We start from the raw sequence: 18,107 nt of genomic DNA, 5'->3' as shown, positions 1-18,107 counted from the left end.
CTACTTCCGTAGTGATACTGCCTCGGAAACCCAAGGAGGGGTCGCTATGAGTCAGGTTTGACTCGACGGCACATAACAACAACAACAACAACCCTTAACTAGAGAGCAGACACATATTAAGTTGGGTGAAGGGAAAGGTTAAAAAATAAAACATGACAAAAAGAAAAAGAAATCAAATGGTCTTTATGCTGATCATACTTTTAAGAAGGTGAAAAGATTACCTTGGTTACAAATATAAAGTTTCAAAGAATGAAAAGAAAATCTCTCTACTACCAGCAAAGACAGAAAATGGTATTAAGAATCTGTGCCAGTGAATGTGCCACTCTCCACTTTTCCAAATTTCTCTGAAAATACAAAGCAAGATACCTTACTATTACACTGTGATCTACCAACAAGTGATCATTTTAAAAAGATGGCAGAATTTTGTTTCCAAGGTGAAAGAGGACTGGTAGAGTTTGAATGAGGAAATTGGTATACAGAGGCCCACATCTCTGGAAAGAGACCAGAAAGAGCCAGCCACTTGGCTGGTTCTCCATCACATGCTTCTCCTAGGTTCCTGGCTTTCTTGTGTCTCTTAATTACAACACATGTTCTTCTCTCAGCATTACCCACTTGGAAAAGTAGTTCTCTGGTAGAAAGGCTTTTGCTCAGGCTGCTCTACACCGTGGGACACGCTCACCTCAGTCTTCCAACAAGAACCAAAGTACGTACTTTGCCACTATAATCTTCCACTACATTGAACTAGGAATTGCTCGATATATATATAACAAAAAAAATAATGGGAATTAAAAGACCCCTTAAGTCACATCTCCATCTCCTTGGGAATCTGGCAGAGGGAGCAATAAGGATACTGTCAATGCAAGGAAACACATACCTGGTTTTACTGTCACATTCACATAGCCTTCCCCATGGGTACTTTGACCATCTACAATCACTTTGAATTCATAGAGGCCTGGAGTGAGCTGCAGAAATGAGAGAAGCTCTTTTAGACAACCACAGAAGAGCAATGATTATATTTAAAATAACACATGTATCTTAACTTTCCCAGGCTGAATCTCAATCTCTTCTTACACTGCTTCCTGAATGACAAAGTAAACTAGCTGAAGAGAAGAAACAACGAATTATAAACTAAAGAAACATAGCTTTTAAATGTGAATCCTATTACCAGCTGACTCTAAAAAAAAACAGAAGGACTTCAGTATCTCCATACTTCCACTTTCTTTTCAGAAAAATATTAAGGGCCTAACCAACCTATTTCACAAAATTGTAACGATAACCCCTACAAAGAAAAACATTTTGCAAAAATATGAAATAGCTCCCAAATATCTGAACATTCTTCCCTCCACATATCCATTAACTGCAAAAAACATAAAAGGAAAAAAATGATAAAATCACCCACAATCCCACTATCCTCACACATCAACTCATCATATTCTAATTCCTTCCAATCTCTGACCACATACAAAAGTAATTTTAAATAGTACATTTCTTCAACAAACATTTATTGAGAACCAATTATATACCCAGTCACTGTCCTAAGCTTGGGACTTAAATATGCCTCTAAGAGCTCATATTTCAATAGTAATACTTTTTACTGTCCTCTCTTCCATTCACTTGGCATGAACCTGTTATGACATATACAGTCTTTTCAATTGCTGAAAAACAGTACTGGAATAAATATGCCACCATTTACATAAGCATTGGCATTGTTGGATACTTAGGTTGTTCCCAAATGTTTACTGTTACATATAATGCTGTAGTGAACATCTTTGAGGCAAATGGGTTTTTTCTTTCTTTTGAATTATCTTCTTTGGATAAATATTAACTGATCTCTCTGTGGCATATGGAGTTTTGACCATCTCCTTCTTCTTGGAATACTCTCCTTCCTTCACTTTCACTTCTTTGCTCATTCCTCCTTTCCTTCAGGTTCCTCTTCCTTCCATCCCTTAAGTGACAGTGTCTCCTTGTATTCCAATCTCAATCCACTTACCTCTTCACTTTACACACTCTCTCTGGTAGATCTAATCCACTTCTACGGCTTCAATTCCCATCTATTTGAGGGTGCTGTGCAAATGTCGCTCTCTAGCCCAAATGTGCCTCCTGATTTCTAACCCCTTATCCTCGGCTTCCCAAACAGCTCCACCAAACTCACTTTGTCCAAACTAATCATCTTTCTCCCCAAACCTGCTTCTCTTTCTGTGCTCCTCATTTCAGTGAATGGCACCACAATGGCACCAACATTCACCCAGGTGCCTAAGCCAAAAAGAATTCTCAGAATTATCTTAGACTCCTCTTGTCCAACACTCTCCACCCAGGTAACTGATCAAGTTTTATCAAGTCAACCTCCATGCACATCTCAAATATGCTCGATTCTCTTCATTTACACTGCTATCATCTTAGTTCTTAACCACTCATCACAGCATAGTTGCATCAAGTTGATTCTAACTCATAGCAAACCTAAAGGACAGAGCAGAACTGCCCCATAAGGTTTCCAAGGCAATAAATCTTTACAGAAGCAGACTGCCACATCTTTCTCCTACAGAGTGGCTGGTGGGGGTTTCCATTAGCAGCAGAACACTTTAACCACTGTACCACCAGGGTTCCTTTAAGAGATGGAAACTCAAGTTCCAATCTTCCTTTTAACAGCATTGTAAACTTTGGCCATACCACTTTATTTTTCCAATTTTTAATTTGTCATTTGTAAAACAGTATTAATAACTACATCTTGGGATTATACAAAGATCAAATGAAAATTGTGAGAAACAATTAGCACTGTGTTTGACACATGGTATGAATCCCATAGGCAGTTTTTAATTTTTATTTTATTAATCTAGTTTTTTAGTTTTTTCATTCAGCCTATCATCATCTCACACCAAGATTGTTCAACAGATTCCACACTGGTCTTCCTATCTTGAACATTATCTCCTTCAATCTGCACTCAGGGTGATGTTTCTAAACCGAAAATATGAACATGTCACTTCCTGCTTAAAATCTTTCAAAGGCTCCCTATTCTCTCTAAATAAGATTCAAAGTTCTTGATCTGGCAAACTAGGTGCCAAAGGAAAATGACCATTATCATGACTCTTAATAACCATACTGTATCTCAAAGGACTGAGCCAATTTATACAGGCATGCGGCCACAAATAACCTGGCTTATCTCCCAAATTCTAAAATCCTCACATTATCCTTAAAAGCTGTTTAGCATATATTTTCAGCTATCATCACCATGCTGGTACAATCTTCTCACCATAAATGAAAATTTGAGAATCATACACTAACAAATATTGGATGCCAGCCAATCAGACTTTTGAAGGATTCACTTCTGAAGGACTATTCCAGACTTGTCCAGTATGGACAGAAAATTCTATGATGTTATACATTTTAGTAAAGTGGCCAACACCTGCACCTGAGCCATGAAAGTGAAAGGAAGCAGATTCACCTTGGATAATTTGAGGATCTGGGAATGTTTCCCTTCCATTTCTCCACTATAGTCCTTAGGATGAGTAATCAGCTGCCAGTCGTAGGTGTAGGTTTCTCCTAAAGAAGGGCAGTTACAAAAATCATGAAAACACACACCTACACACAAAGAGGACAGTCACACAGCCTGCCAATAACAAATCACTTCTACATCTTGACAAAGCCTTAGTTTTTAAGATTTCCTCCTAAAGTTGATAGAGAAATGAACTCATCTGCTGTGAGGAAAAAAAAAAAAAAAAAAGGTAGAGTCTACTGATTCAGCTACCATTAAGCCTTCTTCCACCGTCTCCTAGCCATGTTCATTCCTGTCCCATATCCAGCTTCTCTAGGGCCAATCCGCCCTAAAAAATACCGGGTTGTTCATGATGTGGCATCTTGGTGAAAATATATGGCCTACCAACCACTACAGATGAACTCACTGGGAACAAAGGCCATTTTCTTGTAAAACTTTTTTTGCAACAAAGAACAGCAATGACTTCTAAATAACACGGTTCAAAAATAGCTTTTTACAGAGTGCTAACAATGCTTGTCTCACTGAGGTCATCACACCCTGGTGAGTTAAAAGAGCTACTTCATTCCTGCTGAGCTAAATAACATACTGCAGGAGATGGTAGGGAATAGCCCATTTAAAACAGGCCCCACTGAAATTAATTAGAATCAAATGAAGCTTAAATGGTCCTCGATTGTAGTTCAGACTGTATCAGTGGGTAGTTTGTTTTTGTGTTGTTAGGATGCCATAAATCTGTTCCAACTCATAGTGACCCTATGTACAACAGAGCGAAACACAGCCAAGACCTATGCCATCCTCACAATCATTGCTATGTTTGAGCCCATTGTTGCAGCCACTGTGTCAATTCATCTCATTGAGTATCTTCTTTTTTGTTGACCCTCTACTTTACCAAGCACGATGACATTCTCCAGGGACTGGTCCCTCCTGATAACATGTGTGAAGTACGTGAGATGAAGTCTCACCATACTCATTTCTAAGTATCATTCTTGGCTGTACTTCTTCCAAGACAGATTTTTCTACTCTTATGGCAGAAGAATTATGGCATCGATACCCTAATTCAAAGGCATCAATTCTTCTTTGGTCTTCCTTATTCACTGTCCAGCTTTTGCATATATACAAGCAACTGAAAACACCATGGCTTGGGCAGGCTCACCTTTAGTCCTCAAAGTGACAACTTTGCTTTTGAACACTTTAAAGAGATCTTTTACAGATTTTCCCAATGCAATATATGCAATATATGGTTTGATTTCCTGACTGCTATTTCCATGGGCTTTGATAGTAGATCCAAGTAAAATGAAATCCTCAGTAACTTCAATATTTTCTCTATTTATCAAGATGTTGCTTTCTGATCCAGTTGTGAATATTTTTGTTTGCTTTATGTTGAAGTGTAATTCATACTGAATGATACAGTCTTTGATCTGCAGGAGTAAGTGTTTCAAGTTCTCACACTTTTAGATGTATTATTTGCATGTCACAGGTAGTTAAAGAGTCTTCCTCCAGTTCTGATGCCTTGTTCTTCATGTAATTCAGCTTCTCAGATTATATGCTCAGCATACAGTCTGAGTAAGTATGGTCAAAGAACACAACCCTCATGCACACCTGTACTGATTTTAAACCACACAGTATCCCCTTGTTCCATTCGAACAAACTGCCTGTTGGTTATGTACAGGTTCCACATGAGCACAATTAAAGTGTTCTGGAATTCCCATTCTTCACGTTATCCATAAATTGTGATGATCCACACAGTCAAATGCCTTTGTATTTCAATAAAACACAGGTAAACATCTTTCTAGGAGCTCTGGTAGCGTAGTGCCTAAGGCACTTGACTGCTAACCAGAAGGCTGGCGGTTCAAACCCACCAGCCACTCCTCAGAAGGAAGGTTGAGCAATCTACTTCCGTAGTGATACTGCCTCGGAAACCCAAGGAGGGGTCGCTATGAGTCAGGGCCGACTCGACGGCACATAACAACAACAACAACAAACATCTTTCTGATATTCTCTGTTTCCAGCCAAGATCCATCTGGCATCAGAAATGATATCCCTTGTTCCATGTCCTCTTCTGACAGAAATTCAAGCCAGATTCAAAAGAGGACAATGGGTAAGGCAAGGACAGAATCTTGCTGTCTAAATGGAATTCCTCCCCAGTAAAATTGGTCTTAAAATTTTTTGGAGCAAAATGTATTTCTGGCTAGGGAAGGGTGGTATTTGGTAGACAAGTTTAGTTTAAGTTACAACCCAAAAGTGAAAAATAAAAGGAAAAAAAAAGCAATCTTTTTCTTCTTTCATGAGTTCAAATGTTAATGTAACACACAGAACTCAAGTGCAACTTCGTCTTCAGACCAAGTTTTATCAACCTGTGATATAAGCTCTATTACCCTTCCTACCTCCTCTATCAAATACTAGCTTTGTTTTGGCCAGCTGTCAGCCTCAGGCAGCTCTCACAAATGTGTATGTAGGAGTTATGTTAAGTGAGTAGAAGCACAGAAGCAGGAGAAAAGTAGGACTGGTGCTAAGAGATAATATCGCTTCTAAATTAGTTGGAAATTTTTCTCCATGCAGAAAAAAGATGACACCAGTTTAGGAACTGATAATCTTATAGTATCTAAGGTTAGCAAAACAAATTTCTTAAAAGGACAAAATTCCTAGGACAAAAAAGCTCTGGGGATAAATTGTGTCTTAGAGCCAGAAATTTGCCCAAGGGTAGGAACAACTGAGTATAGGTTTGTTAGATTGCTAGTTCTAATGGCTTATGGTAGTGGTTTTCAAACCAAACCTCCAAACCCTAAAGAGATCCTTAAAGGTGCTTCAGGACTGTCACAGGGGATGAAGAGGAAGAAAAGCAGACAAAGTTGGTCCTGCTTCATCACCCCAACCTTTGAAAGTCTGAAACCATCTATCTCATGTATCTGATAAAGGATGAAGAACCAGGGGGTAGGAATGTTGAAAACCATCTATTTCTGAATTGTTGTGTTTTGGGATACTGATCTACAAGACAATATTAACTCACAGAAGTATATAGGTGCATGCAAGTATGGGTTGTTGTTGTTGTTGTTGTTGTTAGGTGCCGTTGAGTCAGATTCGACTCATAGCAACCCCTCCAATATCACTATGGAAGTAGATAGCCCAACCTTCCTTCCGAGGTGTGGCTGGTGGGTTTGAACCACCAGCCTTCTGGTTAGCAGTCAAGCACCTTGTTGTTGTTGTTATGTGCCATTGAGTCAGACCCAACTCATAGCAACCTTAGGCACTGAAAAATACAGTAGAGCTAAGCATATCTATTATAAAAGAATGAAAGTAGTCACAGCTCTAGTAGTCTCAAATAATGTCTCTCCAAGTTCTACTGTTTTCTACTAGCTATTTAAAGAGGATAAACAGATTAACCTGAGTCTCAGTTTCTTCCTCTTTAAAATGGTTCTAATTCAACCTAATGGATAAGATCTACATTTAATGAGCATCAGCTATATACTAGGCACTGAAGTAGGTGCTTTAGATATACCATCTCATTTGTCCCTTAAAATAACCTAATGAGATAGGAATTATTATCCCCATTTTAGTAAAAAAAAAGGAACAGAAGCTCAGAGAAGTTAAGTAATTTGCTTAAAATCACATAGCTAATGACTAGCTGAAGTGGGATTTGAATTAAGGCTTGACATTAATGTCTATGATCTCAAACACTATATTATACTGCTTCTCATGACATAAGTATTTGTGCAGGTACATGTTAAATTCTACCCTCATAGTACTGTTTGAAGGAGTAAAAAGGTATGTGGATATCACTGCATATTAAAGTATTAGCCAAATGTAGAGAATTTGTACCTTTGAGCGGTTCCTGGAGAACATATGCATTTAACTGAACTTCATTCTTAGGCAGGGTAATCTGGACACTCTCTCCAGCAGATACTACCAGTTCCTTTACAACTGGAAACAAAATAAATGTAAAAGAGATAAGATGTTAGATCTAGACTCCCTCATTTTTTTCCTTCCAATTTTGAACTCCTATTGCCTTCACTTCCTCATTACTTTGGACCTTTAGACCGATGATTCTCTGTTGTACAGGCACTGTCCTGTGCATCATAGAATACTTAGGAACATCCCTCGGCTCTATCTGCTACGTATCAGAAGCACCCATCCCACCACCAGTTTTAATAACCAAAACGTCTGCAGACCCAAAAGCATTCACAGACATTGCCAAAAGTCCACTGAGGTGCAAAAAAATCACATACACACACACACCTCCCTCCCTTACTATGCAAGTCTGACAATAACTGCTCATCTGGTATGAGATATAGGAAGTAGAAGAGCTTAGAGAGAACAGCTGGCTGGTCCTCCATATCCCAAGACTGAGATGAAAGAGGGCTTCACATATAAATATAAAACTTGAAATTCATCTATCTCTGCTTGGGAATACTGCACTTGGGGAGAAATGAAACCATCTTTTATGGAATCTTCAGGACACAGAAAAAGAACTATCTGAAGTGGTTGTCAGAAAGAAAGAAACCACTATACTCAGAGTATAATGGACAAAAAAATTGCTATTCAGTATAGTGCAACCCAAACCCTTCACAATTACACCAAAAATTACAAGCATTCCACTGGAATACAAAAATTACTCTAATGCCTTGGGATTGAAACCCTAAAATTTCATGTTCCACCAAAGGAGACCCTAAGAAATTAAATACTGGCAAAAAACTCACTTTCACTGGCTCTGCTATATCCTCCTGACTTTTTCAATGAATAAAGGTCAACTTAGTTTCCTCAATTAACCATTTTCTCCTAATACCTTAGAACAGTAACTGTGAAGCATGGACTTGTTAAGGCCACTTTCTCCATATTAATCTCCTTTCTGTGGATTGCTTTAAAAATAAAGATGTTGTCAAAATTGAAGAATGGCAAGTATGTGACCTAAACCAGCCTTTTAGAAGGCAAACAGGTACATGGATCCAACCTTTCTTCACAGTAGCCTCTGTCTGCTTGATTCTCTGAACATTATTTAATTGATTCTTGTGCCTTTACATCTTAGGCACAGTGGAATCTGGCTATGGGAAAATAAGCCTCATAAATTTCCATAGGCTGGGGGTCCTGTTGAAAAAGGGACAGAGAGAGAACCCTAAGTCCTGTTATTGTGAGCACTGACAGGGTTTTTTTTTTTTCCTCTAACCTCCAGTATTCAAAATTCACGCTTCTCTCTCTTCTGTCCTCTAAAAAGTGATACTTTAATCAAAAGCTCCACTTTCCTGTCCTCTCTCTAAGGGAAAGAGCATATGCCTCACCTGGGTATGGTGTTGAAGTGCTCTGGAAAGAAGCCTGGGGGGTAGGGGTGGCATAACTGTAGGAGGGAGCCACTGGCAGAGGAGTAGCAGTCTGGATTGTCCCACGATTTTTTCCTTGCTGAGTGTTGGGCATAGTACCAGGACCCTCTGAAGTCTCAGGCTGGACTGATAGATTCTTTGGCCGATCAGGAATCTCTGCAGTCAGATCTGTGGTTAAGGGACTGGAAACTGTAACTGCCTTGTGGACCTAAAGAAATGAAAAAAACTTCATTTGAGTAGGCAACAGTTACACAGTCAGTTTTACAAGGTTATGTTTCATGAAATAATTGTACTTTAAAATTATTTGAAAAGTACAAACATCTCACAGAATGGAATAAAAGTGTAGAAAAGAATCTCAAATTCCTAAAACAAAAAACCAGACTTACTGGACCGCTTGAAATGGAAGACTCTCCAAGACTATTGCCCTGAAATACTCTTTAAATCTTGAACCAAAATTAGCATCGTAGGTCACCTTGTAATGAAATAACAGATTGGTTCACAAAATAAAGAATATTAATCATGAGTACTGTGCTCCTTTAAAAAAATCATCTATATGAGACCAAATGGTCAATAATTACTTTAAAATAAAGATGAGAATGTAAGGGGACAGGGAAACTAGATTAATGGAAATGGAACAACCAGAACTGAAATATTGAGAATGTTTACACATTGTGAAGAATGTAATGAATCTCACTAACCAAATTGTGTAGAGATTGCTGAATGGAAACCTAAACTGCTATGTAAACCTTCACTGAAAACACAATAAAATATTTTATTTATATATATGTATGTATTTTAAAAAGTACAAATGTCAAGATTATTAAAAAAAACTAAACTTACCACTCAAAGACAGCTTGTATTAAAATGTTGATATAAATCTTTATTGTCTTTTTTTGCAAAAACTCTAGTTTAAAACAAAATACTAATAATCATACTATGTATAATACTTCCATATTCTTTCCTCACTTAACATTTGTATTCACTCTTTCTACAAATATTTATTGAGCACCTATTATAGAAAACAGACCTTGTAAATGTAAAAAAATAAATAAAACATATCATTGTGCTCAACAAGTGCACAATTTTCTTGAGGAGAAATATACCTATAAAAATTATGAGAACTACAGAAATACAATTTAAGGGCACCCGAGGGTGTGGAGAAAGATAACTTCTTAAAAAATAGGCTTTCTAGAGAGGAAGAGTGCTAAGCTGAGTTTCATGGGTAACCAGTTGTTTATCAGATACAAGTCTGAGAGACAGAACAGGTAAGGTATAGGTACAAAAAATGAGGTCAACATACTGTGTTGGGAACTAAGAGTTATAAACAGCTTTTTTTTTTTTTTTTTTCTTAGAGCACAAAATAACAGGCAGGCAGTAATGGAAGATGAGCTGGAAAGAGAGGCAAGGGCCAGACTAAAGAAGGCATTATATGCTACTTTAAGGAGCCAGGTAATGGTAAGGAGCCAGGTACACACAGTTGTATGCACCAAGTCCATGGGTGGTACAGGGCCCTTGACTGCTAACTGAAAAGTTTGGAGGCTTAAATTCACCCAAGGGTGTTTCAGAAGAAAAGGCTGGTGATCTATTTCCAAAAACTCAGCCACTGAAAAACCTACAGAGGACAGTTCTGACATTGTGGGGTCACCATGAGTTGTAAATGACTTGACAGCAACTGGTACCTGGTATGCAGGGAAGTGACAAGGTCAGGTTTCTGTTTTGGAGGAACTATTCAGGTTGTTAGGAGCACTGGTAGTGCAATGGTTAAGCATTTAGCTTCTAACCAAAAGGTCGGTAGTTGAAAACCCCCAGCCACTTTGCGGCTGATCTCATAAAGATGTTGTTGTTAGGTGCCATCGAGTCGACTCCAACTCACAGCAACTCTACATATAACAGAACGAAACACTGTCCATTTGTGCACCATCCTCACAATCCTTGTAATACTTGAGCCCATCGTTGCAACCACTGTGTCAATCTATCTTGTTGAGGGTCTTCTGCTTTTTCACTGACCTTCTACCAAGAACAATATTCTTCTCCAGGGAATGCTCCCTTCTGACAACAGGAACAAAGGCGGCGAGATGAAGTCTGGCCATTCTCACTCCCAAGGAGCATGTTGGTTGTACTTCTTCCAGGACAGATTTGTTCGTTCTTCTAATAGGCCATGGTATTTTCAGTATTCTTTGCCAACACCGTAATTCAAAGGCATCAACTCTTCTTCATTCTTCCTTATTCACTGTTCTGCTTTCACATGCATATAAGGCAATTGAAAATACCATGGTTTGGGTTAGGTACAACTTAGTCTTCAAAGTGTCATCTTTGCCTGCTAACACTTTAAAGAGGTTTTTTAGCAGCATATCTGCCCAGTGCAATATGACATCTGATTTGCTGACTGCTGTCATGGGTGTTGATTGTGGATCCAAGTAAAATGAAATCCCTGAGAACTTCAATATATTCTCCATTTATAATAATGCTGCTTACTGGTCCAGTTGTGAGGACTTTTATGTTGAGGTATACTGCAGACTGTAGTCTCTGTTCTTCATCAGTAAGTACTTCAAGTTATTTTCATTTTCAGCAAGCAAGGTTGTGTCATCTGCGTATCAAGGTTGTGAATGAGTCTTCCTCCAATCCTTGTGCTGCATTCTTCTTCACATAGTCCAGCTTCGTGGATTATCTGCTCAGCATACAGATTGAGTAAGTATGGTAAAAGGATACAACCCTGAGGCACATCCTTCCTGATTTTAAACTATGCAGTATCCTTTACTCTGTTCAAATGACAGCCTCTTTGGTCTATGTATAGGTTCCTCATGAGCACAATTAAGTGCTCTGGAATTCCCATCCTTCTCAATGTTACCCATAACTTGTTACGATCCACATAGTTGAATGCCTTTGTACAGTCAATAAAACACAGGTAAACATTTTGATGGTATTCTCTACTTTCAACCAAGATCCATATGACATCAGCAATGATCTCTTTTATTCCATGTCCTGTTCTGAATCCTGCCTGAACTTCTAGCAATCATTTTTTAATTATTTTCAGCAAAATTTTACTTGTGATATTAACGATATTGTTCGATAATTTCCACATTCTGCTGGATCACCTTTCTTTGGGATGGGCACAAATATCCATCTCTTCTAGTCAGCTGGTCAGCCAGCTGTCTTCCAAATTTCTTGGTATGGACGAGTAAGTGCCTCCCATGCTGCATCCATTTGCTGAAACATCTCAATGGGTACTCTATCAGTTCCTGGAGCCTTGTTTTTTGCCAAATCCCTCAGTGCAGCTAGACTTCTTCCTTCAATATCATTCATTCTTGATCATGTACTACCTCCTGAAATAGTTGAACATCAATTCTTTTTGCTACGGTGACTCTGTGTATTCCTTCCATCTTTTTTTGATGCTTCCCACATCATTTGATACTTGCCCATAGAATCCTTCAATATTCCAATTCAAGGCTTGAATTTTCTTCTTCAGTTCTTTCAGCTTGAGAAATGCAAAGGGTGTTCTTCCTTTCTGGTTTTCTAATTGCAGGTCTTTGTACATTTCATTATAATACTTTGCTTTGTCTTCTGGAGCTGCTCTTTGAAATCTTCTGTTCAGCTCTTTTATCTTGTCATTTCTTCCACTCACTTTAGCGACTCTCTGTTCAAGAACAAGTTTCAGAGTCTCTTCTGACATCCATTTTGGTCTTCTCTTCCTTTCCTGTCTTTTTAATGACCATTTGTTTTCTTCTATGATATTCTTTCTGTCATCCCACAACTTGTCTGGTTTTTGGTCACTGGTGTTCAATGCATCAAATCTATTCTTCAGATGATCTCTAAATTCAGGTGGGATGTAATCAAGGTCATATTTTGGCTCTCACAGACTTGTTTTAAATTTTTTCAACTTGAACTTACATATGAACAATTGATAGTCTATTCCGCAGCCAGCTCCTGGCCTTGTTTTGATTGATGGTACTGAGCTTCTCCATTGACTCTTTCCACAGATGCAGTAAATCTGATTCCTACTTATTCCATTTGGTGAGGCCCAAGAGTATAGCCGCTGTTTATATTGCTCAAAAAAAGGTATTGGAAATGAACAAAAGACAGGCATATGAGCTAAGCATTTACATTAGGCAGATACACTCCTTGGAGAGATCAATCATGGGAGAATAGAAAGGCTGTGTATGCACAGGGAGACAGCTCAGGGGCAGAAGTGCATGAGAGGGAAGGACACAGGGAAGAGGGGTTATGGGGAGGAAGTGGGAGGACAGCTGTTGCATTGTGGAAGATTGCAGTTAATGTCATGATGAGACAAAGTGTATGTGAACTGCTGTATGAAGATGAATTTGCTCTGTACACTTTCACCCAAATCACAAAAAAAAAATTTTTTTTAAGGTATTGGAAATGAGTAAGTCATTGGTCTTGCAAAATTCTATCATTCAATCTCTGTTGTCATTTCTATCACCAAGGCTGTATTTTCCAACTACTGATGATGATTCGTTTCCAACTTTTGCATTCCTATCACCAGTAATCATCAACACATCTTGATTGCATATTTTATCAATTTCAGGCTACAGTAAAGATTATAGCCTAGGCAACCTGATGGGGCAGTTCTACTCTTATCACATTAGATTTGTATGAGTTGGAATGTACTCAGTGGCAAACAACAACTCAGGCTGTAAAGAAGGCAATAGCAGGGATAGCATTTAGGAGGGTATGGCAATCATCCAAATGAAAAACAATGAGTGACTAAATAAGGGTTCTTAAAACTCAACTTCACTGAAGTACAGTTTATAAAATAGACAGCACTTCCTCAAAGTATAGAGGTCAATGAGTTTTGACAAAAGTATATACCCATGGCAGTGTAGTATATTACATGGTATAGCTTTTCCAGCCATAGTCTTTGTAACTCCCACTTTGCTGTAAGCAACTGAGTAGCTGATTGTTAAAGTTATCCACCTGGTGTATTTCTGTTGGAGCTGCACAAAGCAATGTTTGGGGAAGTTCACTCTCTCTCAGGTGTACAGACATCTGATAATGGGATTGGTTGTTTTGGCCATTCTGCCAGGCTCATAAAGGAGCCCTCCTAGAGGCAGGAGAGTCTCTCTGACTGCCAGCTGAGAGACATACTGCTGAAAGAGAGACATGCTACTGAAAGAGACTGAGACAGACTGCTGAGAGAGACAGCCAGCTGAAAGAGACTGAGCACATTCCTGAACTTGAATTGAAATTGAATTGTTCCTGTTGTCTCCCTAATAAACCCCATAAGGCAGTATGGCCACTACAGCAAATTACTGAACTTAGCAGAATGGTGGTGCGTACTGCGTGAGGAATGGCTGGTGTCAAGGTTAGTAAGAGGGCTAAAGGGTGGCAGCATGTCTGGCCTCATAAGAACACACCTTGAGCTGCTGATGGTTGATTCTGTCTTCCTCTTGTGTAGTTAGAGGTGGTCAGAAGATGCTGCCTTCTTGCCCCTTTAACACCCATGTAACCACAACTAAGAGACAGAGTATTCCTATCATCTGCCAAAGTTGGTTCATGTTCTTTTGCAGTAAATTCCTGCTCCCAACCCAAGGCTCAAGTAACTGCTGTTTTCTGAGATTTATTCATGCTGTGTGTGAACTGGTAGTATATTCTTTTTTTTTTTTTTTTTTTTTCTACTTTTATTGTGGTGAAAACATACACACCAAGACATTCACCATTATAACAACTTCCACATTTACAGCTCAGGGACACTGATGATATTTTTCATGTTTTGCCACCATTATTGTTATCTACGGTGGTTACGTTTGTGTTGTCAACTGGCTGGGCCTGGTTGAGTGGCTGGGCAGCTGAATGTAGTATTCCCCATGATGAGACTGATAAACAAATCCATGGTGGAATCTACTTTGAGTAGCTGAGTGGCTGCCTTAGGGGTGTGGTCTCTAGCTTATGGCATGCTTGAACCCTGCATGTAGCTGTGTCATTGTTCAGCAGCCTGCCACCTGCCATGCTCTGCCGACCTTGGGACTTTCAATGGACTTGAATGAATGGCCTGCCGAGTGGTTTGGTAACACTGGGACCATTCCTTTTTACTTGTCAACCTTGGGCTTGTCAGCTTCAGCAACCCACAGCTGAGTGAAGAAAAGCCTCCAGCTTCAATGGGCCAGGAGCAGGAGGCAGAGCTGAAGTCAAGGTGGAGGGGCTTTCACCCAGCCCCTAGAGCCTGACACTTTGAACTCAGACTTAAAGCCTCCAAATTGTAAGAGAATAAACTCCTGTTTGTTCAAACCAACCCATTTGTGGTATATTCTTGTCAGAGTGGCACTAGGTAATCAGAACACTATCTTTTTCCAAAATATTCCACCATTATCAGCATAAACTTAATAACCAGCCAACAAAAGCTTCCCCTTTTCCCCTCCCTACTACCACTGGTAACCACTAATCTTTGGCATATGTGTATAAAACCAAAACCAAACTCACTGTCATCAAGCTGATTCCAACCATAGTGACCCCCTTTAGGTTTCTGAGGTGGTATATCTTTACAGAAGTAGATTGCCCAGTCTTCCATCCATAGAGTGGCTGGTAGATTTGAACCGCCAACCTTCTGGTTAGCAGTCAAATGCTTATATAGATAAAAAAATTTTCAACCTAGCTAGGGATCTTCCCTCTCCTCCCAGGTAACCAACAGTTTCCTTCCATACATAAACCTTTCCTTGACTTTCTAAAATAGTGGACTAATACAATATTTGTCCTTCTGTGATTGACTTATTCCACTCAACATACTGTCCTCCAGGTTCATCTACGTTATGCAGTGTTTTGCAGATTCTACATTATTCTTTACTGTTACATAGTATTCCATTGTGTGTATGTACCACAGCTATCCATTCACCCACTGATGGGCACTTAGGTTGTTTGCATTTCTTTGCTTTTGTGAATACTGCTGCAATGAATATGGGTGTGCATTTATCTATTCATGTCCTCGCTCTCACTTCTTTAGGATATATACCTACTGATGGGATTGCTGGGTAAATGGTATTTCTATTCTGTTTTGGATACTTCATAATTTTCTAACAGAAAATACCACAAATGGGTGGCTTTAACAAACAGTTTATATTCTTACAGTTCTGGAGGCTAAAAGTCCAAGTTCAAACTGCCAAGCTCTAGGGGCTGGGTGAAAGCCACTCTACCTTGGGCTTCAGCTCTGCCTCTTGCTCCCAGCCCACTGGAGCTAGAGGTATTTCTACACTCAGGCAGCTGCTGGCTGCTGAAGCTAACAAGCCCAAGGTTGACAAATAAAATGGCACAGTCCCAATATTACAAAACAACATGGCAGGCCACTAGTTCAAGTCCAGAGACAGTCCCCAGATTGGCAGGAAACAGGGCAGGCTGTTAAATGAAGGCTACATGCAGGGTTCAAGCATGCTCTAAAGCTCTGAGACCTTTCCCAAAGGTTCTCCTCATATGCTGGAAGCAGACCACAGCCCTAAGGCAGGTACTCAGCTGCTTTAGCAGATTCCACCATGGAGCTGATTGCCAGTCTCATCATGAGGAATAACCACAACCAGCTGTTGCGCCACTCAAACCCAGGCCCAGCCAAGCTGATACATAACCTTAACTACCACATATTTACAACTTTATAAGGAATCACCATACTGATTTCCACAGTGGTTTTATTATTTTACAGTCCCACCAGCAACGTATGAGAGTTCCAATCTCCACACATCCTCACCAGCATTTGTTACTTTCTATCTTGTTGAACTTTGCTCTTAGTGCTGGGGTGAGATGGTATCTCATTTTTGTATTGATTTGCCCTTCTCTAATGGCTAATGATCGAGATCATTTCTTCATGTGTTTGTTGGCTGCCTAAATATCTTTGATTAAGTGTCTGTTTATGTCTTCTGCCCATTTTTAAATTGGATTGTTAGTCTTGTTAGTGTTGAGGTGTTGGAGTTTTCTAAATTTTAGAGAAAAGTCTTTTGGGAGGTGTGTCATCATCTAATATATTTTCCCATTCTGTAGGTTCTCATTTTACTCTTTCACAAGTCTTTTGATGCACATAAGAATTCAACTTTTAAGAAGGTCCCGATCATCCAGTTTATCTTCTGCTGTTTGCACAGTTGAGTCATACTTGATAGTCTATTTATGCCATAAATTAAGGCCCCTAAGTTTGCCCCTATTTTTTCTTTGATGAACTTTAAAACTATTATGAATAAAGCTGCTATGAATGTTTAAATATAATTATTTCTGTGAACATATGGTTTAATTAATCTTGGGTAAACTGCTGTCATATATCAGTGTATGTTTACCTTATATAGTAATTTGTATAATAAGAAACAGTGAACTGTTACCCAAAGTAACTAATATTTTTCATTTCCACCAGCAACATGTGAGAGCTCCAGTTAGTTTCTCCACAACTTGGTCTCTTTATTTATTGCCATTCTACCAGTTATAAAGTAGTATCTCATTGTGATTTAATTTGCACCTTCCTGATCACTAAGGATACTGAACATCTTTTATGTGCTTATTGGCCATTCACATTTTCTTTGGTGAAATTAAGTCAAATCTTTGCCCATTTATTATTACAGGGTAAGGTATATTGACAGCATAAACTGAACATTTTTAAAGTATTCAATTTGATCAATTTGACATATGTGTATACCTACAAAATGATCACCAAAATCAAGATAAAAAACATAAACATCACTTCCAAAGATTCCTCATACTCTTTCGAAACCTTTCTCTTTGTCCCTCCTCAGGAGCTCCCAACCCCAAGGAACCCACTGATCTGCTTCCTATCCCTACAGGTTAGTCTGTGTTTTCCAGAATGTTATATAAATGGAATCATACGGTATGAACTTTTTTCTTTTGTCTGATTTCTTTTACTTAGTAAATTTTGTTACTCATCCATACTGTTGTGTACATCAATAGTTCATTCCTTTTTATTGCTGAGTATTATATTGTTGTATGGAGGAAACCAAAATGAAGTTGTCAAAGATTTCATTCTACTTGGATCAACAACAATTCCTGTCCACGTAGCAGTTAAGAAATGAAATGACTTATTACATTGGGCAAATCTGCTGCAAGAGCCTTCTGGAAAGTTCTAAAAAGCAAAGATGTCACTTTCATAACTAAGGTGAGTCTGACCCAACTCATGGTCTTTACAATCACTTCATATGTAAGCAAATGCTAGATAATGAAAAGGAGGAAAAAAAAAAAAAACCCACAGAAGAATAATTAATGCATTTCCACTGAGCTACTGGTGAAGCTCTGGTAGCATAGTGGCTAAGGCACTTGACTGCTCACCAGAAGGCTGGCGGTTCAAACCCACCAGCCACTCCTCGGAAGGAAGGTTGGGC

General features: G+C 39.0%; 1 protein-coding gene across 1 annotated transcript in view; it reads right to left on the bottom strand.

The window, feature by feature from the left end:
- KIAA0319L (KIAA0319 like) overlaps nt 1-18,107 on the bottom strand; it is a 170,255-nt gene that overhangs the window by 42,987 nt on the left and 109,161 nt on the right. The window contains exons 3-6 of the mRNA XM_007947661.2: nt 8,758-9,004; nt 7,304-7,405; nt 3,440-3,537; nt 875-962 (exon numbers count right to left, since the gene is read on the bottom strand). Coding sequence (XP_007945852.1) covers nt 875-962; nt 3,440-3,537; nt 7,304-7,405; nt 8,758-9,004 — 535 coding nt within the window. The remainder of the gene's footprint in view (nt 1-874; nt 963-3,439; nt 3,538-7,303; nt 7,406-8,757; nt 9,005-18,107) is intronic.

The sequence above is a fragment of the Orycteropus afer genome, unplaced genomic scaffold (assembly GCF_000298275.1).
Source record: "Orycteropus afer afer isolate SDZICR_OR568_19922 unplaced genomic scaffold, OryAfe1.0 scaffold00192, whole genome shotgun sequence".
Lineage (NCBI taxonomy): Eukaryota > Metazoa > Chordata > Mammalia > Tubulidentata > Orycteropodidae > Orycteropus > Orycteropus afer.
This window is presented reverse-complemented; position numbering and strand designations above follow the sequence as displayed.